Consider the following 26,623-nt stretch of genomic DNA (forward strand, 5'->3'; position numbering starts at 1 on the left):
GTTGAATTCACGTTAGTTGATAACTCAACCAAATGTAAATCAAAACTAAACGTTAATCTGATGTCTGTGCACAGTGGGAAGTCAGTCAGTAGGCTATCCCAACCTGGTCTCATAAATTAGACGTAACATAGTAAACGTTGATCCGGGATATTCAAATTTGTATGATATAATACGTTTGGTATGGCTATATAAAACAGATGGTTACTTAAGGCAAAAACAAAAGTAGGGTGGTTGGTCGGGGTGAATGGTTGAGCATATAACGTGAATGTCTAGTTAACTGGTTGGTCGGGGTGGATAGTTGGGCATATAACGTGAATGTCTAGTTAACTGGTTGGTTGGGGTGGATGGCTGGGCGTATAACGTGAATGTCTAGTTAACTGGTTGGTTGGGGTGGATGAGTGGGCGTATAATGGGAAAGTCTGCAACCGAATGTTTGCGAGTACAACTCATGGACAACTTTAGCATTTTAGCTCTTTAGCAACTTTTCAGCTACTTACTACATTTTAGCTACTCTGTAACTGCTTAGCATGTTAGCTAATCCTTCCCCCAAACCTAACTCTAACTTAAACCCTTTAACCCTTCAACCCTTCCCCATCCACTAACTCCTAAACTTAACCCTAACCGTAAACCTAACCCCTAGCCTAGTTAACGTTAGCCAGCTAGCTAACGTTAGCCACCTATCTAGAATTCATAAAATATCATACAGTTTTGCAAATTCATAACTTAAAGTATGTTTAGCAAATGTATAACATTTTGTACAGTTTGCAAATTTGTAACATATAGTACAAATTGTAATTCGTAACATATCATACAAAATGGGTGAGGAACATCCACAAATTAATACATAGCATACGAAACAAAACATATTGTATCATACTAAATTGAGATTCCGGTTTTACATACAGAATAGTATGAAATGCTTTGAGACCAGGTTGGCTACTCTGTATCCACCATGAGATATAACAATTGCACTCAACAAGCCTACTGTCCCTATGAATAAAGAGATACTATTTGGTAAACTATATAATAAACACATGTGGAATGCTGTAAATTGTTCCAAATAAATTCAATGACATTCAATATCAATTTCTCTGATTGGCTACAACATCTTATACCTTTTCTTCAGGGGATCCATCTTCCTTTTAAACAATTTGCTAAGCCTAATCACAGAATGACAAACGTCTCAATGAATCTGCCATTGTGAACGACATTGGTAGGCTACTACATCTCTAAATGCTGACATGACATCTCTAAATTGTACCATCTCTCAACCCTCTGTCTGTACACTTGAATAAACATCTCTATTTCAGAGCATGGCCATGGGGTGGCAGTGTGCATCTGTGTTTGAGACACCTGTCAGGCTGGCATGGTTAATATTGACGTATAATCAAATCAAATCAAATCCTATTGGCCATATACAGGTGTATAGCAGATGTTGTTGCGGGTGTAGCGAAATGCTTGTGTTTCTAGCTCCGACGGTGAAGTAATATCTAACAAGTAATATCTAACAATTTCACAACATATACCCAATACACACAAATCTAAAGTAAAGGAATATAATTAAGTATATATAAATATATGGACTAGCAATGTCAGAGCGGCATAGACTAAGATACAGTAGAATAGAATAGAATACAGTCTATACATATGAGATGAGTAATGCAAAATATGTAACCACTATTAAAGTGACAAGTGTTCCATTTATTAAAGTGGCCAGTGATTTCAAGTCTTTATATTTCGGGCAGCAGCCTCTAATGTGCTAGTGATGACTATTTAACAGTCTGATGGACTTGAGATAGAAGTGTTCAGACTCTCTGTCCCAGCTTTGATGCACCTGTACTGACCTCGCCTTCTGGACGATAGTGGGGTGAATAGGCTGTTGTTGTCCTTGATGATCTTTTTGGCCTTCCTGTGACATTGGGTGCTGTAGGTTGTCCTGTAGGTGTCCAAATCAAATCAATGAAGTATTTATTGTTCATTGTGCTTGGCACAGCCTATATATTCACAATAGTAGTACACTTGGGGTGTGTGGACACATTTTAATGGGAACAATATTTTTGATATGGTACCTCAGATATACAGTATCACTCATATGACATTTGGTTATTGGCAACTTGGCGAGACCAGAAGAAGGCTGTGCGAAAACCGTGTGTAAATTGTATTTTGTAGGGTAGCCTACTGGCCAGTATAGTGTGCTTTCTGTCAAAATGAACTAGCATATAACAACAATGCGAAAAAAAAACACTCACCAGTAAGAACGTTTGTTGTTGGTTCAAACAATTGACTGGAACATAGTGTATATGGGTCACAAGGAGAGAGAAGTGCTGGCAAGTGTGTCTAGCGGATAGTCAGGACTTAGTAAATGTAGCCACGCTCCAAATAGGGCAAAAGCTCAACGTCTGTGTCTCTGTCTGGTGGCTATGATTAGTCAGGAACCGGATACCTGGTGGGACGTTCTAGAATAGAGCTAGGGAACGCCCTGCTCACCGAGCCAGTATAAGACCGGCGGCGCCTTGCAACGGGTTTGGCACAGATTTCCCCTCTCGAGCAGGACAGATACAAAGTATAGACAGTAAGTATATATGCTATATTGAGTCTTTACTTGTGTGTCTGAAGTGAAAAAAACTAGTGAACAAAAAAAGTATTAAACAAAAGAAAGTAAACAAATCACAACAAACTGTTGCCACAAAGGTTGAACAATAGCCGATCTGTTTTAAATTAAATATTTTTTTTTTTTAAATAAAAGGATTTGAAATATTTTTGTTGTTGTTGCTCTTCGGGTTGTTTTCATATTAAAACACCTGTTAGTTAGACTTCCCCTTGTGATGCTGGCCGAATAAAAACTAATTGTTGTACGCTTTGAATATATCTCATTCCATAAATCTAGGTATCCCAGGGCTCCTCAGAATCTTTGATTCTTGTGCGATTAAACGAAGATGAAGGTCTATAATGGTTATACCACAAGAAACCCACGAAGGAATACACCTGTTTTCCTTCCCGATACTGTGACACCTGAAGCCATATCATGCGGAGTATACATCTAATTGATAAACCCGGAGGGTATGACGGGGTCACCATAACATTACTACAGATCACATCACGGGGAGACAAACTTCAAGGTGAGACAAAACAACAAAAGACCGATATATTCCTTGAGAAAGATCGTATACTGTAGCCTACAAACGTCATGTTTTCGGTCAATGCTCCACGGTCTGTTATTGCTTGTACGGTCACTCAGTGACAAGTTCTGCCTTCGAGTGTATTTCCATTTTGTCATGAGCTGAAGCACGCTCATATTCATGTTGTAGTGGTTTATGTAGGCTAATGAAGAGGTGTCTGCAGGTGAACTTATATTCTTCAGGTTCCAAAGTGAAAGAACGACATTTGAGGAATAGGCTATATGTAATATGCTAGCCGTTGTCTATTCACCTAAACATGTTTACTTGTAACCCTCGGATGGCTTCTCTTAAGTGAATGACCAGACGCGCATGTTTGACGTTTTTTATTCAGGCCAAAAAAATATCTATTTTGATTTTGAGAAAAATATATATACTAATACTACCACTGCCCCTATCTAAAATTGACTTTGCAAGTGGACAGTTTTCAGCTCACACTGATGGCATTTGAAAGCCAACACTAACGTTGACAGCGACATGACAGGTTTTCAGTAAGACATGGAAGGCCTATCACTTCTATATTAGGCTACATACCAAGGTCAGTGGGACGATTTGGATTCATTTGGTCTTACGGTTTCATCTGGCAATAGGGTGTACCTTTAATCGACTCAGAACGTGACCAGACCAGTGGAGGCTGCTGAGGGGACAACGGCTCATAATAATGTCTGGAATGGTATCAAACAACCTTGTCATTCCACACATTTCGCTCCAGCCATTACCACGAGCCCTTCCTCCCCAATTAAGGCGCCAGCAACCTCGCGTGGACCAGACGTCATAAAATGATATTCCAGGCAATGAACTTCACCTCTAGTTGTAACTAATATGTTGCTTTGTCAGGGGGGGCGTTTTATGATGGCGTGTCCTTGCTTTGATAACCTACATGTGGGAACTAACCCTCGTGATACTCTGTTGTGACACAGATAGTGTGATGGCTATTATTATTCATATAAACACTTAGGCCTATGTATCACCTTTTAAGTCCAACATTAATTATGAACGTTTATGTATAGTTTTTACAGTTATTAATAACACATTCATATATAGTTAATAATGGATCTATTGAAATTGCCTTTCAAGCACTGTAGTAGGCCTGTGTAACAGTATAACTTTCGTCCGTTCCCTCACCCCCTGCACACACAGACAACTGACACCCAGGAAGCATCGTTACCCATCGCTCCACAAAAGCCGCGGCCCTGGCAGAGCAAAGGGGGAACAACTACTTCAAGGTCTCAGAGCGAGTGACGTCACCGATCGAAACGCTATTAGCGCGCACCACGGCTAACTAGCTAGCCGTTTCACATCGGTTACACCTGATTGTAGTTGTTCGGTAGCCATGCACGTTTCTATGTTTCTTTAATCATTCCATAATGCAGAACCAATAATACGATGACAAGTGCCAAGACTATTGCTGTATTACAGGTTGTTTTATTGCTTTGGTGAAAATTTCACAGGTATGTGGTACATTTTCACAACTTTTAGTACAAAACTCCAAACAGATCATCAAAAGGACAGTTGTTTGAAAACTCTTAAGCACATTTTCAATTGACTAATTACAACATACAAAATCACACAGTCACTTTTTCACCAAACGGGGACAACAACAGTCCACACATTTTTGGTATGTGACCTCAGCGGGAATCGAACCCACAACTCTAGTGTTGCTAGTGCCATGCTCTAATGAACTGGGCCACGTACAGGACCACTACAATATAACACTGTAAAATACAATACACAATGACTGTACAGGTGGAAGATGTTCTGATTGCCATCCCCATGGGTGTACCAACCTCCCTCAGGGCACGGATGAGGCATGCAATGAATTCAATCCAGACCTATGTCAGGCTGGAATACGACACATTCCTAAAGGTTTTTCCCAGGTGCATGACCAGTTGGTATATTTACTGTGATTTCGATGAGAACCTATGGCCAAATGCTCAAGACAGGCTTGATGTAAACTACTGCCAGATAAAAAATGTGTTGCTTTCTTCGCTTTCATTTCATTGCATTGTGAAAGATGTCTTCAGTGATCACACCTTTGATAGAAATGATGGACATTTGATGTTCAGTCAATTTTAATGGGTTGCGCAAGTGTATTGCCTAATGTGAAAACAGTTTCATGTACTGTAGTTTACACTACTGTCGCATACTACATTCAAAGTGTAATTTTGAAACATGCATCTTAAATGTTTTGCTATTGGATAAACTGGTTGTTAAATTAACTAAATTGAGGAGATATCATTATGTTGTGTTAAGGTGATTAAACCAATGTGCTCATTATATTTCACAGTAAACGTATATTTTGGATCAATGGTTGTGTGGTGAAAGATGTCTACAAACAAAATCAATGCACAATGAAAGGTTTTGAATGTTAGACTGGCTGCATTATTACAAATGTTACCAGTTTGGAGTTTTGTACTAAGAGTTTTGAAAATACTACCAAAGTGATTTAAAACAAAAACAAACAGTATTTATCATCCTACACAAGTCTAGGAAAGTGTTTGGGAAATTTAGGAAGTAAAATATCTCTGTCTCTCTCTCTTTCTCTCTCTCTCTATATATACAGTGCCTTGCGAAAGTATTCGGCCCCCTTGAACTGCGACCTTTTGCCACATTTCAGGCTTCAAACATAAAGATATAAAACTGTATTTTTTTGTGAAGAATCAACAACAAGTGGGACACAATCATGAAGTGGAACGACATTTATTGGATATTTCAAACTTTTTTAACAAATCAAAAACTGAAAAATTGGGCGTGCAAAATTATTCAGCCCCCTTAAGTTAATACTTTGTAGCGCCACCTTTTGCTGCGATTACAGCTGTAAGTCGCTTGGGGTATGTCTCTATCAGTTTTGCACATTGAGAGACTGACATTTTTTCCCATTCCTCCTTGCAAAACAGCTCGAGCTCAGTGAGGTTGGATGGAGAGCATTTGTGAACAGCAGTTTTCAGTTCTTTCCACAGATTCTCGATTGGATTCAGGTCTGGACTTTGACTTGGCCATTCTAACACCTGGATATGTTTATTTTTGAACCATTCCATTGTAGATTTTGCTTTATGTTTTGGATCATTGTCTTGTTGGAAGACAAATCTCCGTCCCAGTCTCAGGTCTTTTGCAGACTCCATCAGGTTTTCTTCCAGAATGGTCCTGTATTTGGCTCCATCCATCTTCCCATCAATTTTAACCATCTTCCCTGTCCCTGCTGAAGAAAAGCAGGCCCAAACCATGATGCTGCCACCACCATGTTTGACAGTGGGGATGGTGTGTTCAGGGTGTTGCTTTTACGCCAAACATAACGTTTTGCATTGTTGCCAAAAAGTTCAATTTTGGTTTCATCTGACCAGAGCACCTTCTTCCACATGTTTGGTGTGTCTCCCAGGTGGCTTGTGGCAAACTTTAAACGACACTTTTTATGGATATCTTTAAGAAATGGCTTTCTTCTTGCCACTCTTCCATAAAGGCCAGATTTGTGCAATATACGACTGATTGTTGTCCTATGGACAGAGTCTCCCACCTCAGCTGTAGATCTCTGCAGTGCATCCAGAGTGATCATGGGCCTCTTGGCTGCATCTCTGATCAGTCTTCTCCTTGTATGAGCTGAAAGTTTAGAGGGACGGCCAGGTCTTGGTAGATTTGCAGTGGTCTGATACTCCTTCCATTTCAATATTATCGCTTGCACAGTGCTCCTTGGGATATTTAAAGCTTGGGAAATATTTTTGTATCCAAATCTGGCTTTAAACTTCTTCACAACAGTATCTCAGACCTGCCTGGTGTGTTCCTTGTTCTTCATGATGCTCTCTGCGCTTTTAACGGACCTCTGAGACTATCACAGTGCAGGTGCATTTATACGGAGACTTGATTACACACAGGTGGATTGTATTTATCATCATTAGTCATTTAGGTCAACATTGGATCATTCAGAGATCCTCACTGAACTTCTGGAGAGAGTTTGCTGCACTGAAAGTAAAGGGGCTGAATAATTTTGCACGCCCAATTTTTCAGTTTTTGATTTGTTAAAAAAGTTTGAAATATCCAATAAATGTTGTTCCACTTCATGATTGTGTCCCACTTGTTGTTGATTCTTCACAAAAAAATACAGTTTTATATCATTATGTTTGAAGCCTGAAATGTGGCAAAAGGTCGCAAAGTTCAAGGGGGCCGAATACTTTCGCAAGGTACTGTATATATATATATATAAAAACTACAGACGATGTCCGCGCCCCCGTGGAAATCTACTTAGCATAATACAAATAAGCTAGAGTGGTGTTTGTCACACCATGAGACATCTAGAGTGGTGTTTGTCACACCATGAGACATCTAGAGTGGTGTTTGTCACACCATGAGACATCTAGAGTGGTGTTTGTCACACCATGAGACATCTAGAGTGGTGTTTGTCACACCATGAGACATCTAGAGTGGTGTTTGTCACACCATGAGACATCTAGAGTGGTGTTTGTCACACCATGAGACATCTAGAGTGGTGTTTGTCACACCATGAGACATCTAGAGTGGTGTTTGTCACACCATGAGACATCTAGAGTGGTGTTTGTCACACCATGAGACATCTCGAGTGGTGTTTGTCACACCATGAGACATCTAGAGTGGTGTTTGTCACACCATGAGACATCTAGAGTGGTGTTTGTCACACCATGAGACATCTAGAGTGGTGTTTGTCACACCATGAGACATCTAGAGTGGTGTTTGTCACACCATGAGACATCTAGAGTGGTGTTTCTCACACCATGAGACATCTAGAGTGGTGTTTGTCACACCATGAGACATCTAGAGTGGTGTTTGTCACACCATGAGACATCTCGAAAATCGGTCAAAATTGCCTGTAGAGTCTGAACGGTTTGGCCTACAAAACTATTATAACCCCTCTATGGAAAGATGAGACTCATGAACAGGATGGTGGTTTCCGTTTTGCTCTACGACCCCCCCCCCACAAGTGTCTTGGGACTCGTCTGAATTTCTTTACAGCCGATCTACCAAATTTCTGTCTGTAGCGTCCGGACATTTACACACTGATATGACCTCTCTGTGTAAAGGTGAGATTCTCACAAACTCGTACGTGTCATTTTGCTCTCGGATGCCCACAGGCCTCACAAGACTCGTTTTAAGGTTTCCCGGTGCCACCTTAAAAAAATGCCAGGAAGTACAGTATATATGGAGAGTGTTTGGTGGCAAAAAATAAGGGGTTATATACATGTACAAGAAAACATGTATTTATGTTTTCAGATTTTCTTATATATCTCAGATATAGGACAGACACTTCAGAACAAATTTCCTTTAGATTTTTTTTGGGGGGGACTGTCTTTTGTTCCATGTAGTGAATCTGTTGTTCTTTGCGTTTGCATGGGCTAATAGCAGAAAGGACAAACATATTGTTTAAATCAAATTATTTGTAAAAAAAAAAAAAAAAGTGATACTTCATGGGGTCTTGGAATTCAAAATCAAATAGCTAAATGGTCCTTGGTATGACTTTCTTAAAACAATTCCATAGAGCTTAGTAGAATGTGTGTGTGTGTGTGTGTGTGTGTGTGTGTGTGTGTGTGAGAACAGGTTGCACAGTGACTTACTCCTTTTACCTTAGTGAAGTTGATCCCGTTGGATGCCATCAATTTAACTGTCAAAAATCAGACAGAGTTTCTGCCAAAGTTGTGCCAAATATCCCACGTGCATTGCTCAAGATCAGGTTCTATGGAAAGGGCCAACTCATAACTAATGTCCTTTGCCCTTTCCAGCCTTGATTATCTAACAGCACAGTGGTAAATTAAACAGAACTGGGTATGTCCTAAGTCAGGGGTCTCCAACCTTTTCTACCATAAGACCTACTTTTTAATTATGAAACATTTTGAGCTACTGCAAATTTTTCCTATCTTGGTTTTATTCGGTTCTGGTGTGGGATTAAAAAAAAGAAGAGTTTTTCACTCTTAAAATGATAAGTATTCATAAAGAAACAATTAAATTGGATGCTATAAGTCAGTGTCAATGCTTAAATCACATCAGAATAAAAAACAATTAGGGTAAAAAAAAACATCAATGTGGATTTTTTGGGGTTAGTAGCTCAGAGCTTGAGGTGTCTGATACTTGTGAGATTAGTTCATGACAGTTTTGGGAGGTACACATAAAAAATACATTTACCTTCATAATTGTTTGGCGAGCTACTGGTAGTTGGCCTGAGAGCTACTGGTAGTTGGCCTGCGAGCTACTGGTAGTTGGCCTGTGAGCTACTGGTAGTTGGCCTGAGAGCTACTGGTAGTTGGCCTGAGAGCTACTGGTAGTTGGCCTGTGAGCTACTGGTAGTTGGCCTGAGAGCTACTGGTAGTTGGCCTGAGAGCTACTGGTAGTTGGCCTGCGAGCTACTGGTAGTTGGCCTGCGAGCTACTGGTAGTTGGCCTGCGAGCTACTGGTAGTTGGCCTGTGAGCTACTGGTAGTTGGCCTGAGAGCTACTGGTAGTTGGCCTGAGAGCTACTGGTAGTTGGCCTGCGAGCTACTGGTAGTTGGCCTGCGAGCTACTGGTAGTTGGCCTGCGAGCTACTGGTATTTGGCCTGCGAGCTACTGGTAGTTGGCCTGCGAGCTACTGGTAGTTGGCCTGTGAGCTACTGGTAGTTGGCCTGAGAGCTACTGGTAGTTGGCCTGAGAGCTACTGGTAGTTGGCCTGCGAGCTACTGGTAGTTGGCTTGCAAGCTACTGGTAGTTGGCCTGCGAGCTACTGGTAGTTTGCCTGCGAGCTACTCGTAGTTGGCTTGCGAGCTACTGGTAGTTGGCCTGCGAGCTACTGGTAGTTGGCCTGCGAGCTACTGGTAGTTGGCCTGCGAGCTACTCGTAGTTGGCCTGCGAGCTACTGGTAGTTGGCCTGCGAGCTAGTGGTAGTTGGCCTGTGAGCTACTGGTAGTTGGCCTGCGAGCTAGTGGTAGTTGGCCTGCGAGCTACTAGTAGTTGGCCTGCGAGCTACTCGTAGTTGGCCTGCGAGCTACTGGTAGTTGGCCTGCAAGCTACTGGCTTGCGAGCTACCGGTAGTTGGCCTGAAAGCTACTGGCCTGCGAGCTACTGGTAGTTGGCCTGCGAGCTAGTGGTAGTTGGCCTGTGAGCTACTGGTAGTTGGCCTGCGAGCTAGTGGTAGTTGGCCTGCGAGCTACTAGTAGTTGGCCTGCAAGCTACTCGTAGTTGGCCTGCGAGCTACTGGTAGTTGGCCTGCAAGCTACTGGCTTGCGAGCTACTGGTAGTTGGCCTGAAAGCTACTGGTAGTTGGCCTGAGAGCTACTGGTAGTTGCCCTGTGAGCTACTGGTAGTTGGCCTGTGAGCTACTGGTAGTTGGCCTGAGAGCTACTGGTAGTTGGCCTGAGAGCTACTGGTAGTTGGCCTGCGAGCTACTGGTAGTTTGCCTGCGAGCTACTCGTAGTTGGCCTGCGAGCAACTGGTAGTTGGCCTGCGAGCTAGTGGTAGTTGGCCTGTGAGCTACTGGTAGTTGGCCTGCGAGCTAGTGGTAGTTGGCCTGCGAGCTACTAGTAGTTGGCCTGCGAGCTACTCGTAGTTGGCCTGCGAGCTACTGGTAGTTGGCCTGCAAGCTACTGGCTTGCGAGCTACTGGTAGTTGGCCTGAGAGCTACTGGTAGTTGGCCTGAGAGCTACTGGTAGTTGCCCTGTGAGCTACTGGTAGTTGGCCTGTGAGCTACTGGTAGTTGGCCTGAGAGCTACTGGTAGTTGGCCTGAGAGCTACTGGTAGTTGGCCTGCGAGCTACTGGTAGTTGGCCTGCGAGCTAGTGGTAGTTGGCCTGCGAGCTACTGGTATTTGGCCTGCGAGCTACTGGTAGTTGGCCTGCGAGCTACTGGTAGTTGGCCTGTGAGCTACTGGTAGTTGGCCTGAGAGCTACTGGTAGTTGGCCTGAGAGCTACTGGTAGTTGGCCTGCGAGCTACTGGTAGTTGGCTTGCAAGCTACTGGTAGTTGGCCTGCGAGCTACTGGTAGTTTGCCTGCGAGCTACTAGTAGTTGGCTTGCGAGCTACTGGTAGTTGGCCTGCGAGCTACTGGTAGTTGGCCTGCGAGCTACTGGTAGTTGGCCTGCGAGCTACTCGTAGTTGGCCTGCGAGCTACTGGTAGTTGGCCTGCGAGCTAGTGGTAGTTGGCCTGTGAGCTACTGGTAGTTGGCCTGCGAGCTAGTGGTAGTTGGCCTGCGAGCTACTAGTAGTTGGCCTGCGAGCTACTCGTAGTTGGCCTGCGAGCTACTGGTAGTTGGCCTGCAAGCTACTGGCTTGCGAGCTACTGGTAGTTGGCCTGAAAGCTACTGGCCTGCGAGCTACTGGTAGTTGGCCTGCGAGCTAGTGGTAGTTGGCCTGTGAGCTACTGGTAGTTGGCCTGCGAGCTAGTGGTAGTTGGCCTGCGAGCTACTAGTAGTTGGCCTGCGAGCTACTCGTAGTTGGCCTGCGAGCTACTGGTAGTTGGCCTGCAAGCTACTGGCTTGCGAGCTACTGGTAGTTGGCCTGAAAGCTACTGGTAGTTGGCCTGAGAGCTACTGGTAGTTGCCCTGTGAGCTACTGGTAGTTGGCCTGTGAGCTACTGGTAGTTGGCCTGAGAGCTACTGGTAGTTGGCCTGAGAGCTACTGGTAGTTGGCCTGCGAGCTACTGGTAGTTTGCCTGCGAGCTACTCGTAGTTGGCCTGCGAGCAACTGGTAGTTGGCCTGCGAGCTAGTGGTAGTTGGCCTGTGAGCTACTGGTAGTTGGCCTGCGAGCTAGTGGTAGTTGGCCTGCGAGCTACTAGTAGTTGGCCTGCGAGCTACTCGTAGTTGGCCTGCGAGCTACTGGTAGTTGGCCTGCAAGCTACTGGCTTGCGAGCTACTGGTAGTTGGCCTGAGAGCTACTGGTAGTTGGCCTGAGAGCTACTGGTAGTTGCCCTGTGAGCTACTGGTAGTTGGCCTGTGAGCTACTGGTAGTTGGCCTGAGAGCTACTGGTAGTTGGCCTGAGAGCTACTGGTAGTTGCCCTGTGAGCTACTGGTAGTTGGCCTGTGAGCTACTGGTAGTTGGCCTGTGAGCTACTGGTAGCTAGCTATTGGAGACCCCTGGCCTAAGGTCACACAATGTTGCCACAATTTTGGGATATCTAACTTTGTTACTAGGCAACTGTGCATCGGAGGTAGTGTCTGGTGAATGACATTTGGGTTCATCATGTTATGCTTGTCAAAAGTATTCCATGTATTTAAATTCAATCAAAGTATTGTATTGTATTTATGAAGCCCTTTTTACATCAGCAGTTGTCACAAATGGCTTTAAAGTAACCCAGCCTAAGACACAAAACAGCAGTAGCATCATCAAAAATGCTCACATGTCTTTGGAGTTGGTAATTGGGTTATTAGGTACTAGGGTAGTGGGTGGTAGGGAAGCAGGGTAGTAGAGTAGTTGGGAAGTAGGGTAGTTGGGTAGGAGGGCAGTTGGGTAGGAGGGCAGTTGGGTAGGAGGGTAGTAGGGTAGTTGGGTAGGAGGGTAGCTGGGTAGCAGGGCAGTTGGGTAGTTCGGTAGTAGGGTAGTTGGGTAGGAGGGTAGCTGGGTATCAGGGTAGTTGGGTAGCAGGGTAGCTGGTTAGCAGGGTAGTTGAGTAGCTGGGTAGCAGGGTAGTTGGGTAGCAGGGTAGTAGGGTAACAGGGTAGTTGGGTAGCTGGGCAGCAGGGTAGTAGGGTAGCAGGGTAGTAGGGTAACAGGGTAGCTGGGTAGGAGGATAGCAGGGTAGTTGGGTAGCTGGGTCGCAGGGTAGCTGGGTAGCTGGGTAGCAGGGTAGTTGGGTAGCAGGGTAGCTGGGTAGGAGGGTAGCTGGGTAGTTGAGTAGCTGGGTAGCAGGGTAGTAGGGTAGTTGGGTGGTAGTCTAGTAGGGTAGTTGGGTAGTAGGGTCGTAGCGTAGTTGGGTAGTAGGGGGCTGAAGTAGGGGACTGACTCACTTGGGGGGGAAAGCGTGTGACAGCCTTACAGGCCGGCTCCCCTCCTTCCAACCCAAATATGGAAGAACAGGCTTTACTCTATGGTTATGTCCCGGTTACCATGGAGCCGCCGTGTGACGTGGGAGCACATGGATCGCATGCCTCTCTGGTTCTCACCTTTCCCCTGTTGCCTCCGCCTCGGTGTGCCTGGGGAGCCTGATTGGCTGGTGCAGGAGATAGGGCCGTGAGACAGGCAGGAGGGCACGTAGAGATCATAACCCCTCCCCCCGGAACCTCTCTGTACAAGGCCTAATAATACTCCCCTGACACCCAAGGCATCTGGCCTAAATATAACACACACACACACACACACACACACACACACACACACACACACACACACACACACACACACACACACACACACACACACCAGCAGGCTGCCACCAGCCACCCTCAGCTTGTCCTCGTCAGGCACCCAAAAAATTCCCAGTTATGTGTCACAAGACAAAAGGCCCAGCTCCCCGCACCCACTGGTCACCACCCCGCACCAGCTGGTCACCACCCCACACCAGCTGGTCACCACCCACACCTGCTGGTCACCACCCACACCAGCTGGTCACCACCCACACCCGCTGCCCACCACCCACACCAGCTGGTCACCACCCACACCTGCTGGTCACCACCCACACCAGCTGGTCACCACCCACACCCGCTCTTCACCACCCACACCTGCTGGTCACCACCCACACCAGCTGGTCACCACCCACACCCGCTCTTCACCACCCACACCCGCTGGTCACCACCCACACCCGCTGCCCACTTCCCACACCCGCTGCCCACCACCCACACCAGCTGGTCACCACCCACACCCGCTGGTCACCACCCACACCCGCTGCCCACCACCCACACCCGCTGGTCACCACCCACACCAGCTGGTCACCACCCACACCCGCTCTTCACCACCCACACCCGCTGCCCACTTCCCACACCCGCTGCCCACCACCCACACCAGCTGGTCACCACCCACACCCGCTGGTCACCACCCACACCCGCTGGTCACCACCCACACCCGCTGCCCACCACCCACACCCGCTGGTCACCACCCACACCCGCTGGTCACCACCCACACCTGCTGCCCACTACCCACACCCGCTGGTCACCACCCACACCCGCTGCCCACCACCCACACCCGCTGGTCACCACCCACACCCGCTGCCCACCACCCACACCAGCTGGTCACCACCCACACCTGCTGGTCACCACCCACACCAGCTGGTCACCACCCACACCCGCTGGTCACCACCCACACCCGCTGGTCACCACCCACACCCGCTGCCCACCACCCACACCCGCTGGTCACCACCCACACCCGCTGGTCACCACCCACACCTGCTGCCCACCACCCACACCCGCTGGTCACCACCCACACCCGCTGCCCACCACCCACACCCGCTGGTCACCACCCACACCCGCTGCCCACCACCCACACCAGCTGGTCACCACCCACACCAGCTGGTCACCACCCACACCCGCTCTTCACCACCCACACCTGCTGGTCACCACCCACACCAGCTGGTCACCACCCACACCCGCTCTTCACCACCCACACCCGCTGGTCACCACCCACACCCGCTGCCCACTTCCCACACCCGCTGCCCACCACCCACACCAGCTGGTCACCACCCACACCCGCTGGTCACCACCCACACCCGCTGGTCACCACCCACACCCGCTGCCCACCACCCACACCCGCTGGTCACCACCCACACCCGCTGGTCACCACCCACACCTGCAGGTCACCACCCACACCAGCTGGTCACCACCCACACCCGCTCTTCACCACCCACACCCGCTGGTCACCACCCACACCCGCTGCCCACCACCCACACCCGCTGCCCACCACCCACACCCGCTGGTCACCACCCACAGACTGCTGGGTTGGCTGTTCACACCGTATTGTAGTTATTGAAATTCAAGGTCATGGTTGACAAGCTATAAGGATGAAATTACACTGTCATTACCAGTATCATGGATAAAAACATAAGCCCACTGTCTTGGTAGTTGATGTCATATTGTAAATAGATTAGATATCATTGACCAGCCGATGTCCGTCAGACAATCATTTATCTGATGCTTTTTATCCCAAGCGACTTGCACTTCAAAACATACTCAGTAGGATTCAAACCCAGAACCCTGTGGGTACAAGAACTGCAACCAAATGAGCTAACAGAACCACCAACATGGCTGTTTGGTGCGTTGCAACACGCAAGGGCCTTTATGAGGGAATGAACTGTAGATGACAGATGTGTGATGGGCTTTGAATGATGATGGGCTTTGAATGATGAAATACAAATACAACCAATGGTTTGTTTTGACTGCCTCCCCTCATTAATGGGATGGAGCGCTGTTGTTAAATGCTAAACACAATAAAAGATGCATTGTTACGAAAGAATAACCTTTTAAAAATGTCTTGGAGGGAACAATTTACGGTGGCTTCAATTTAACTTCAAAAGAGCTGTTACAGTTTTTCTCAGTCGCTTTGGTGCATTTCTTAGATCAAAAGTGCAATTCTTGAAACTACTTGTACAAATTCCAAATCATCTAGTCACTTGTGCACATCATTAAAGCAATTTCTTATTCCTTTAGAGCAAATTGCAATTGATAATGTACAAGTGTCAGCTTTTTTCCACATTATCAATTGCTCATGTCATGTTGATCAAAATGTAGTAGATGGTTCTCTGTTGAATAGTCTTACCCCTCAAAACATCTAGGCATTAGTTCCTTGCATAAGCCATTACATGCAAAATTATTGAACTATTTGTCATAAACTGTCAAGCATAGTTTTACACATTTCTATTAGACCTTTTGTACAAAAACGTGAATTGATGAATCGTGCAGGTGAAATTGACCCTCACTCATGAAGGAATGTAAAGTGTTAGTTCAACCAACAATCAACCAGTTGTCTACATTTCTCAAAGGTGCATCTCATGAAGAATCAATTGGCAAGCATATATAGACAGACCAAAAACACAGAGTTGCAATTTTCCAATAATGGATGGACCAGGAAATGAACAGGGTCAACAGCCAAGAGGAGGAGGAAGAAGAGGAGCAAGGATGCATGGTGGAAGGCAAAACAGAGGAAGAGGCAAAAGAGGACATAGGCTCCACCTGGCACAGCCAGAAGAGGACTGGCCACCCCTCATAGCCTGGTTCCTCTCTAGGTTTATAATCTCCACCCGGCACAGCCAGAAGAGGACTGGCCACCCCTCATAGCCTGGTGGAAGGTGGAAGGAACATGCAATATATGTACATGTTATGTCACTCTTCCTTACCAAAACAAGTTCAACTGTGTGTTCTGGGATATAGTGTATAATGGAGTTGGAATCAAGTTAACCCTCCCACATGCAGAAGACGGGGTCGGAATATCATCGGTCACAGAGCTACTGTGGATTTGTCAGGCCAACGGGGAGGAAATATCACCATGTGTGCTGCTATTTCGGAGCATGGTGTCCTAACCCATATCCCCCTTATAGGGCCATACAACACCCAGCATCTACTCAACTTTTTAGAGACTCTACAGAGCTCTCATCTAGAGGGTCTGTTTAGAGAGGATTTGCCAAAGTATGTGGTCGTTTGTGATAATGTGAGTTTCCATCGATCAAACATAAGGCAATGGTTTGTGACCCACCCGAGGATGCTCATAAAATTCCTCCCACCTTATTCACCATTCCTTAAGCAAATTGAGGAGTTATTTTCAGCATGGAGGTGGAAGGTGTACGATCGTTAGCCACACACATAGATGACCCTGCTGGCTGCAATGGATGCAGCATGTGAGGACATCGCAGTAGACGCCTGCAGAGGATGGATAAGGCATTCCAAAAGATTCTTTCCACGTTGCATTGGAAGGGAAAATATCCGGTGTGATGTGGATGAGAATATGTGGGTCGACAGACAGGAACGTCTGGATGTGTAGAGACAGCACAACAGTGCTGCGGGCAAAGTTGTGCCTTAGAGGTGGTTTCCGGTGTTTCTTTATCATTTAGTTTTTTTTCCTTTGTGCCCCTTGGGTTGTCCAGTCTCTTTCAATCAATACCCCACATACAGTAATAAGTAAATAGCACTGTTAAAATTGATATATGCCATAGAAGTGCAGCCTTGTGCATTTTCAATACAGTAGCTGTCATCCAAACTGTAGCCTAAGTTTACATCAGGTAATACTGTCAAAGTACACAGTTACATTGACAACATGCCTAAACATTTTGACGACCTTGTTCGTGAACAATGACTCAATGACTTATCATTCTGATGACACTGACATGATCATTGGCATGAATATTTACTGTTGAGAGATGTACTAAGGATTTTTAGTGGCTGACTAGCTTTAGAAACATATCTATTGTATATTGCAATTTGTACAAATTGTTCTGAGAAATGCACTTATTATTTTGCACATGTTAGGGATGATGTGAAAAATGCACCAAAGCGACTGAGAAAAACGGTAACTATTTCCATGGAAACCTCTCATAATCATCGAGAAGCCTTTTCCACTGATGAATATGTCCCAGATATCTCTGCATTGACATGGCCGTTTACGTAGGTCGGCACAGTGTCAGAATGAAGTAGTTACTACTACATCACAGTAGGGCTAGTTTTGTTGTTGTTTGTTTATGTTTGTGGAGAGTTTTTGGTTCAATGTTCAAAATTCATCAGGAATAAATTCTGTTCTGGTTTCTTTCCCTTTTCCTGAATGCTAAAGCTTCGACAGTTCAGGGTGGTATCAGACGACAGTTCAGGGTGGTATCAGACGACAGTTCAGGGTGGTATCAGACGACAGTTCAGGGTGGTATCAGACGACAGTTCAGGGTGGTATCAGACGACAGTTCAGGGTGGTATCAGACGACAGTTCAGGGTGGTATCAGACGACAGTTCAGGGTGGTATCAGACGACAGTTCAGGGTGGTATCAGACGACAGTTCAGGGTGGTATCAGACGACAGTTCAGGGTGGTATCAGACGACAGTTCAGGGTGGTATCAGACGACAGTTCAGGGTGGTATCAGAGCAGCTGATGTAAAATGATGTAAAAAAAAAAACCAGAGACTAAGCATTTGTGTTGATCTTGAATCTGTCTTCAGTGTACAAAATGATATGAGGATGTAACAGCTGTATATGTTTCTGTAGGTATTAATATAATACTTTTCTAATATACTGTACTATACTGTAATATAGCTGCGTCTACTGGATACTAGTCTTGTGTTGCCACATTTCCTCGTTTAGAAAGCTGTAAATTGAGTTAATTAAGTTCATTGGATTGAGAATAACCACAGAACACAGTAGATGGATTCATAGGTCTCTTTATGTTGTAGACACAATCTTTCCTCTCAGTGTGGGAAGATATTTTTTTAACCATGAAAACACAGGAAACACATAGACCTGTTCTTCATGTGTTTCAACACTGGGCAGTCCAGTTGGTAAATCATCTTAGAAAAGGTTACATTTGATTATACAAAATACAATGCTTCTGCCGTTCAGTTTTTTAAAAAATAAGTTAGGCCTTAAACTATTTACATATCCATATTAATTTCAGGCAGTAGTATGGTACTGATGTTGCACTTCCCACAACTTGATTATTTACAGGTTTATACACAAGTCTTTGGACTTCCTGCTGTGGAAGAGAGAGATATAACAATTATTAGCAAGCAATACATTAATGCCAATGTATATGTGTACACGTAAGTGATCCAATATATGTATTTGTTTACCTATAAGTTGTTGAGCAGGGTGTTTTGTATGTTTTCATACACTTGGTTGTAGATCTCCTCTTTAGGTTTCAAGCCATCAAGGTACTCTGAGGGGTAAAAATGCCTCAAATTTAGTCATTATAAACCATAGTGAAAATAGTGGAAAAGTTAAATACACACATATATTATAATAATTGATCATAATAAACATGATATGAACTCTGCAGTAGTGTCCAGTACATACCTATACCATGGTAGTTTTCCTCCATCTCTGTCCTGTGTTTCAGGTACATGGGCCAGACATGGCCTTCAAACAGACCAGGGGGGTCAGGGACTGTGTAGTTCCTTGTACTTCTCCTCCTCTTGCACTCCTCTTTTGGAATGGCAATGTAGTAGCTTTTGTCATAGACATCAACAATAGGCCTGCAGGAAACAAAACAAACGGTGGTCAGAACAAGGCGTGAGTGTTGAAAACTCGAGTTAACTTTCATCGATAAAGTCATTAGTAGTGTATAGTAAGATACGATTGAACGTTTTTGTCCTCGAAGGGAAGACAGAGAGAGAGAGTCTAACTACAGACTAACTTCAGGCAAAATGTTGTCGTCTTTAACATGTCAATGTAAATGTTGTAGGAAAACAACATACTTGTAGTTATAGAGCAGAAACCCTTCCACGATGAGGATGTGGATACCGTTGTCAGGGTCTGAGTCCTCTGCTTCAGGTGTGACGCAGATGCCGTGGGAGCGGGCGAACTTGACTGGGTTCTCTTGCCATCCCTCCACAGTGTTAACCATGGCCTCCATATCCAGGGATGTGATCACTAGAGAACAGGGAATAGACAGAACAATACGCTTCACCACCAGGGAACTAAACAGCACAGCAGCCAATGTGCTTCAAAACGCAACAGTCAGCTCTAGTAACTGGTGTAGCATTCACAGAATTTTTGTAAAAATTGAATTTAAAATTGCAGGTAAATTGTTGTCTATTACAAAAGTATCAGAGGAACTTTTGAAGATGTCAATTAAAGGGAAAGAGTACATTACTCGTAGTGTTTGTTTTCATTCCTACAGCGAATCCAACTCTTACCATCCCACTGCCTAAAGCCGTCCTCCCCGACTTCTATCTGATCGGGTTTCTGAAATAACAGTCACCAAGAAAACATTGCTGCAACCTCAAGGTGATGATGACAGAGTAGTAACCAGTCAGTGCTGATCACACCTGGATATGAGCTAAGTTAACGACGCCAGCGTCTCCACTGAGGCAAACAGCTAAAGGCTAACCTGCACCCTCAGTGCACCGTAAATAATGCCTTGTAAGGGCCAGGGATGGGATCAGGAAGTAAATTCCCATTTCCAATTCTAAATTCCAATTCTAAATTCCAATTCTAAATTCCGAAATCCAACTCCAATTCCTGAATTGACTGAATTGAAATAGAATTGACCCCAACCATGCTGCTGGCACATGGCCTAACTGCTCAACATGTGGGCAGGGCACTGTAGTCGTACTGGAGAGGGTACACGGTGTCAGCCGTTGACAGCCAGCGATATTCATCCACTGACATTTAAATAAAAAATAAACCCCTTTTTTTTAAATGATCCTTAATTTGCAATAAGTTGTTGACATTGACAACACAGAGTATACAGATCATTATGGGGTGAATGAAAATGTTCAAAGTCAAATGAACATTAATAACTGTCATGCAGTAAAACAATTGTTGCATTACATGAAAAGTGAATGCAATGTTTGAACTTCAAATGATGTAAACATTTTAACATTTTCATTGGTTCGTCAGGAGACAATGTTAAGCACATTATATCAGGTGGAATATGGTAGCTGTCTGGTCATCCTTTACTGACTTGCCACCAATAGGTGGCGATATTAAGTGTTCAAGGCCAATTTTTATTTGATTTGTCACTCCAATTCAATAGGCTACTGTAGGCTATACAATCTGTTCGTTTTCGATCATAAAAACGGATGGTAAAACAAGTGAACACGATGTTATGACTTTAAAATAATGATATGAATCAAATGAAAGTGGTTACTCAACAGCAAGCTTTCTGGGCTGAGAGACATAAACGTGATGAAGCATCTTACCTTAAAAAAGTCATCCTGATGTATCACACAACAGTTGGGCAACGCCTGGATCAATTTATTGGTTAGCGTGGTTTTCCCACCGTTGGTCACGCTAGACAGAATAATGAAAAAACACAATGACCATACTTTTCTATAAATTATCCCCGGTCCACTTGATCTTGTGTGGACCATTAATTTCGGCTACAGAAATACGTTTGGTATTATCAACATTAGAAACGTTGAATTATGTTCTTACCGTCATAACAAATAGTAAAATAGTAAACTTGTTTTTAATATTAATATTCATTAGATATGACTTACCCGCCAATTCCTATAATGAATTTCATGTTGATATCTTGATCTTGGTCCGTAGCAGTAACTACTCTACGTCGGTGTTAGACGAAGGAAAGGAACCCCTATACAAAATATTAACTTTCAAAAGAAAAGTCCTTTAAACTTAAATGTTTTAAATCTTATTGCTAGAATGTCCCCTCCCCTTACTACTTCATTGATAGAGCATCTCTGCCTAGCATATAAAGGATTCACCACAGCGTCACTATTCATGTCACACCTCGTGGCTCAACTCAGTCCAATCAGTCCGTTTTACTGTAGCCAATTAGCTTCTACTGTACTCCGGAACTATGTCCAATTGGAGTGCGGTGCTACAGTGCTAGATTTGTATAGCTCCGATTTTTCCACCTGTTACTTGAACTCAGTCAGCATAGCGGTCACACACACACATGCGCGCGCACACACACACCCCGTCTGAAAACCTAGACCACCCCTTCCATAGCATGTCAAACCTTTGCCAGCCGATACGGGAGCTATGTCAGGCATCATTGGCTTCCTAGAAGACAGCAGAATAAATAGCTTGACTCTAAGCTGTGAAACACAATGATAATTCTCTCCAGGCAAATCACCATGCTTTCACTGATGATAGGGACAAGAACGAGATTATGGAGATTAGATATGCATACATCATATAAACTCAGCAAAAAAAAGAAACGTCCTCACTGCCAACTGCATTTATTTTAAGCAAACTTAACATTTGTAAATATTTGTATGAAGATAACAAGATTCAACAACTGAGACATAAATTGAACAAGTTCCACAGACATGTGACAAACAGAAATAGAATAATGTGTCCCATGAACAAAGGGGGGGGGGTCGAAATCAAAAGTAACAGTAAGTATCTGGTGTGGCCACCAGCTGCATTGCAGTGCGTCTCTTCCTCATGTACTGCACCAGATTTGCCAGTTCTTGCTGTGAGATGTTACACCACTCTTCCACCAAGGCACCTGCAAGTTTCTGGACATTTCTGGGGGGAATGGCCCTGGCCCTCACCCTCCGATCCAACAGGTCCCAGACGTGCTCAATGGGATTGAGATCCGGGCTCTTTTCTGGCCATGGAAGAACAGTGACATTCCTGTTTTGCAAGAAATCATGCACAGAATGAGCAGTAAGGCTGGTGGCATTGTCATGCTGGAGGGTCATGTCAGGATGAGCCTGCAGGGAGGGTACCACATGAGGGAGGAGGATGTCTTCCCTGTAATGCACAGCGTTGAGATTACCTGCAATGACAACAAGCTCAGTCCGGTGATGCTATGACACACCGCCCCAGACCATGACGGACCCTCCACCTCCAAATCGATCCCTCTCCAGAGTACAGGCCTCGGTGTAACGCTCATTTCTTCGACGATAAACGCTAATCCGACCATCACCCCCGGTGAGACACAACCGTGACTCGTCAGTGAAGAGCACTTTTTGCCAGTCCTGTCTGGTGCAGCGACGGTGGGTTTGTGCCCATATGCAACATTGTTGCCGGTGATGTCTGGTGAGGACCTGCCTTACAACAGGCCTACCAGCCCTCAGTCCAGCCTCTCTCAGCCTATTGCGGACAGTCTGAGCACTGATGGAGGGATTGTGCGTTCCTGGTGTAACTCTGGCAGTTGTTGTTGCCATCCTGTACCTGTCCCGCAGGTGTGATGTTCAGATGTACCGATCTGTGCAGGTGTTGTTACAAGTGGTCTGCCACTGCGAGGACGATCAGCTGTCCGTCCTGTCTCCCTGTAGCGCTGTCAAGGCATCTCACAGTACGGACATTGTAATTTACTGCAGTCCTCATGCCTCCTTGCAGCATGTCTAAGGCACGTTCACGCAGATGAGCAGGGACCCTGGGCATCTTTTTTTTGTGTTTTTCAGAGTCAGAAGAAAGGCCTCTTTAGTGTCCTAAGTTTTCACAACTGTGACCTTATTTGCCTACCGTCTGTAAGCTGTTAGTGTTTTAACGACCGTTCCAAAGGTGCTTGTTCATTAATTGTTTACGGTTCATTGAACAAGCATGGGAAACAGTGTTTAAACCCTTTACAATGAAGATCTGTGAAGTTATTTGGATTTTTATGAATTATCTTTGAAAGACAGGGTCCTGAAAAAGGGACGTTTCTTTTTTTGCTGAGTTTAGATAATATGCAAGATAACAATATTGTAGTCATGATGAGATTTGCTATTGCTCAAGCTGATCATAATATTATGGGAAATGTGACTGTACCATTAAGTAGGTTTTATTGAAAAGAAAGATATTATATTCTCCTATCCTGGGATTCGTGGCTAGGTCTGTTATTGTTGTCATGAATATGTTATTCTATGTTCTTAAATGACAGGATACACAGCCCTATGCAAGTGATAAAGCCCAATGTTGGTTTTTGCTGTGTCCACTAGCCTTGACCTCCGCTCTAGCTAGCCGTGACCTCCAGTCTATCCTTGCTTTGACCTCCAGTCACTATACAAAGAGCAGGAAATGTGCAGAAAAGGGTGTGGCTCTATGGCTAATCATTTACAGGAACAGAGATGGTTAGGTTACGGTTAGAGACCAGTATGGATGATTTACTCTCCTTCTCCAGGCTTGTATATAATGGTCTGTACTGCATCAGTTCAGTGTGTTTAATGAATCCATTAGGTTCACTCCACCTCGGTCTATGTGAGGCCATTTAATTTCTTTCAGATACTTTATGGTGAACTTAATTTAGCTTTCCCAGCGCAATGGCATATCCGATATGCAAGGCAAACTAAATCAACCCCACTTAAAAGTAATGAAGTAAACCAAATGAAAAACAATCATATTTTGACCACCCTGGCCTGTAGGCTGGCAGGAGTCGTTGAGAGGGTAAATATGCCCACGATTCGACAGCTTGGTGGTGGGGAAAACCAGTGGGACTATATTTAGGAGTAACATTAGGCCGGTATGGACTGGTGGGTTCGGCAGGATCAGGCTCGGCTGTTGGCACTGAGTCACACATACTTCTGATGCAACCAAGGCTTGGTTGGAAGACGGTATAGTGGCATGGCCCTTGTCCATGTGACCATGTGGCCTCATGCCTCTTTGCTGCCGGTGTGTGTGTGTGTTTCTGCCTGCCTGACTGCCTGCCTGTCTGCCTGTCTGTCTGCCTGTCTGCCTGTCTGTCTGCCTGTCTGTCTGTCTGCCTGTCTGCCTGTCTGTCTGTCTGCCTGTCTGCCTGTCTGCCTGTCTGTCTGTCTGTCTGTCTGTCTGTCTGTCTGTCTGTCTGCCTGCCTGCCTGCCTGCCTGCCTGCTTGCCTGTCTGTCTGTCTGTCTGCTTGCCTGTCTGTCTGTCTGCCTGCTTGCCTGCCTGCCTGCCTGCCTGTCTGCCTGCCCGTCCGCCCGCCCGTCCGTCCGCCTGCCTGCCTGTCTGTTTGGGGTCCCACTAGATAGGATGTCTTGTCTAACAAACTACATCTCTGTTTCTGAACTGTAAAACCCTTTGAACTTCAAAGCTTCTCAGTCATCTTGTTGTAGTAATACTATTACTAGGCCTGGGTCACTAGTTAACCATTTAAAAGGTTCATGAATTGTACATGTATGGCACTTCGCCCGGGCGGAGTGGTGTAGCTTGTGCTTAATTTCCTTGGACAGGAGAGGGTGACATGGATCAGAGGCTAAACCTTTTACTACGACCCTCATCCCTGTGATTATTATTGTTAGGATTTAGAGAGCTGGACTTTGGATTGGAGCTATCGGATAACATGGACATGTCATGGGGCTGCAGGGTAGCCTAGTGGTTAGAGCGTTGGACTAGTAACCGGAAGGTTGCAAGTTCAAACCCCTGAGCTGACAAGGTACAAATCTGTCGTTCTGCCCCTGAACAGGCAGTTGACCCACTGTTCCTAGGCCTTCATTGAAAATAAGAATTTGTTCTTAACTGACTTGCCTAGTTAAATAAATTAAAAATTAAAATGTTTAATGTCTCATGTTTAAGGTGTGATAACATGGAGGTCTGATGTTTAACATGAGTCTTCAATATTCCCAGGTAAGAAGTTTTAGGTTGTAGTTATTATAGGAATTATAGGACTATTTCTCTCTATACCATTGGTATTTCATATACCTTTGACTATTGGATGTCCTAATAGGTACTTTAGTATTGCCAGCCTAATCTCAGGAGTTGATAGGCTTGAAGTCATAAACAGCGCAATGCTTGAAGCACAGAGAAGAGCTGCTGGCAAATGCAGGAAAGTGCTGTTTGAATGAATGCTTACGAGCCTGCAGCAACCTACCACCGCTCAGTCAGACTGCTCTATCAAATCATAGACTTAATTATTATATAACACACAGAAATACGAGCCTTAGGTCATTAATATGGTCAAATCCAGAAACTATCATTTATAAAACAAAACGTTTATTCTTTCACTGAAATAAGAAACCGTTCCATATTTTATCTAATGGGTGGCATCCCTAAGTCTAAATATTGTTGTTACATTGCACAACCTTCAATGTTATATCATAATTATGTACAATTCTGGCAAATTAATTACGGTCTTTGTTAGGAAGAAATGGTCTTCACACAGTTCACAAATAGCCAGGCTGCATATACTGCTGCATATACCCTGACTCTGCTTGCACAGAACGCAAGATATGTGACACAATTTCCCTAGTTAAAAGAAATTCATGTTAGCAGGCAATATTAACTAAATATGCAGGTTTAAAAATATATACTTGTGTATTGATTTTTAAGAAAGGCATTGATGTTTATGGTTAGGCACACATTGGTGCAACGACAGTGCTTTTTTCGCGAATGCGCTTGTTAAGTTTGGTGAAATAGGCTGTGATTCAATGATAAATTAACGGGCACCGCATCGATTATATGCAACGCAGGACAAGCTAGATAAACTAGCAATATCATCAACCATGTGTAGTTAACTAGTGATTATGTTAAGATTGATTGTTTTTTATAAGATAAGTTTCATCCACCTCTGGCCTGCTCGCCTCCCTACCACTGAGGAAGTACAGTTCCCGCTCAGCCCAGTCAAAACTGTTCGCTGCTCTGGCCCCCCAATGGTGGAACAAACTCCCTCACGACGCCAGGACAGCGGAGTCAATCACCACCTTCCGGAGACACCTGAAACCCCACCTCTTTAAGGAATACCTAGGATAGGATAAAGTAATCCTTCTCACCCCCCCCCCCTTAAAAGATTTAGATGCACTATTGTAAAGTGGCTGTTCCACTGGATGTCATAAGGTGAATGCACCAATTTGTAAGTCGCTCTGGATAAGAGCGTCTGCTAAATGACTTAAATGTAAATGTAAATGCTACCAACTTACCTTGGCTCCTTGCTGCACTGGCGTAACAGGTGCAGTGCAGTCTCCTCGTGGACACATAATTGGTTTCCAAAAATGCAGATTACCGATTGTTATGAAAACTTGAAATCGGCCCTAA

The 26,623-nt window shown here is 44.7% G+C and overlaps 2 protein-coding genes across 4 annotated transcripts; one reads left to right on the forward strand and one right to left on the reverse strand.

Moving 5' to 3' along the window:
• The first annotated feature begins 13,578 nt into the window (after positions 1-13,578).
• On the forward strand, positions 13,579-15,048 carry LOC135565722 (uncharacterized). Its single transcript, XM_065013624.1, has one exon. It carries the CDS (start codon positions 13,579-13,581, stop codon positions 15,046-15,048), a length of 1,470 nt encoding a protein of 489 aa, XP_064869696.1.
• A 3,373-nt stretch (positions 15,049-18,421) lies between these two features.
• On the reverse strand, positions 18,422-21,422 carry LOC115116138 (nicotinamide riboside kinase 2-like). Of its 3 annotated transcripts, none has more exons than XM_029644626.2 (7): positions 21,219-21,422; positions 20,919-21,009; positions 19,911-19,959; positions 19,470-19,644; positions 19,069-19,247; positions 18,846-18,931; positions 18,422-18,745 (listed from the first exon to the last, which is right to left on the reverse strand). In XM_029644626.2, the coding sequence occupies exons 1-6, from the start codon at positions 21,242-21,244 to the stop codon at positions 18,846-18,848; spliced, it is 606 nt and encodes a 201-aa protein (XP_029500486.1). In that variant the 5' UTR covers positions 21,245-21,422; the 3' UTR covers positions 18,422-18,745. The 3 variants fall into 3 exon arrangements, with proteins under 3 accessions (XP_029500486.1, XP_029500485.1, XP_029500487.1); XM_029644625.2 differs by having other exon boundaries at positions 18,422-18,748; XM_029644627.2 differs by lacking the exons at positions 19,911-19,959; positions 21,219-21,422 and having other exon boundaries at positions 18,422-18,748; positions 20,919-21,008.
• Between the last annotated feature and the right edge of the window lie 5,201 nt (positions 21,423-26,623).

The sequence above is a fragment of the Oncorhynchus nerka genome, linkage group LG9b (assembly GCF_034236695.1).
Source record: "Oncorhynchus nerka isolate Pitt River linkage group LG9b, Oner_Uvic_2.0, whole genome shotgun sequence".
Taxonomy (NCBI): domain Eukaryota; kingdom Metazoa; phylum Chordata; class Actinopteri; order Salmoniformes; family Salmonidae; genus Oncorhynchus; species Oncorhynchus nerka.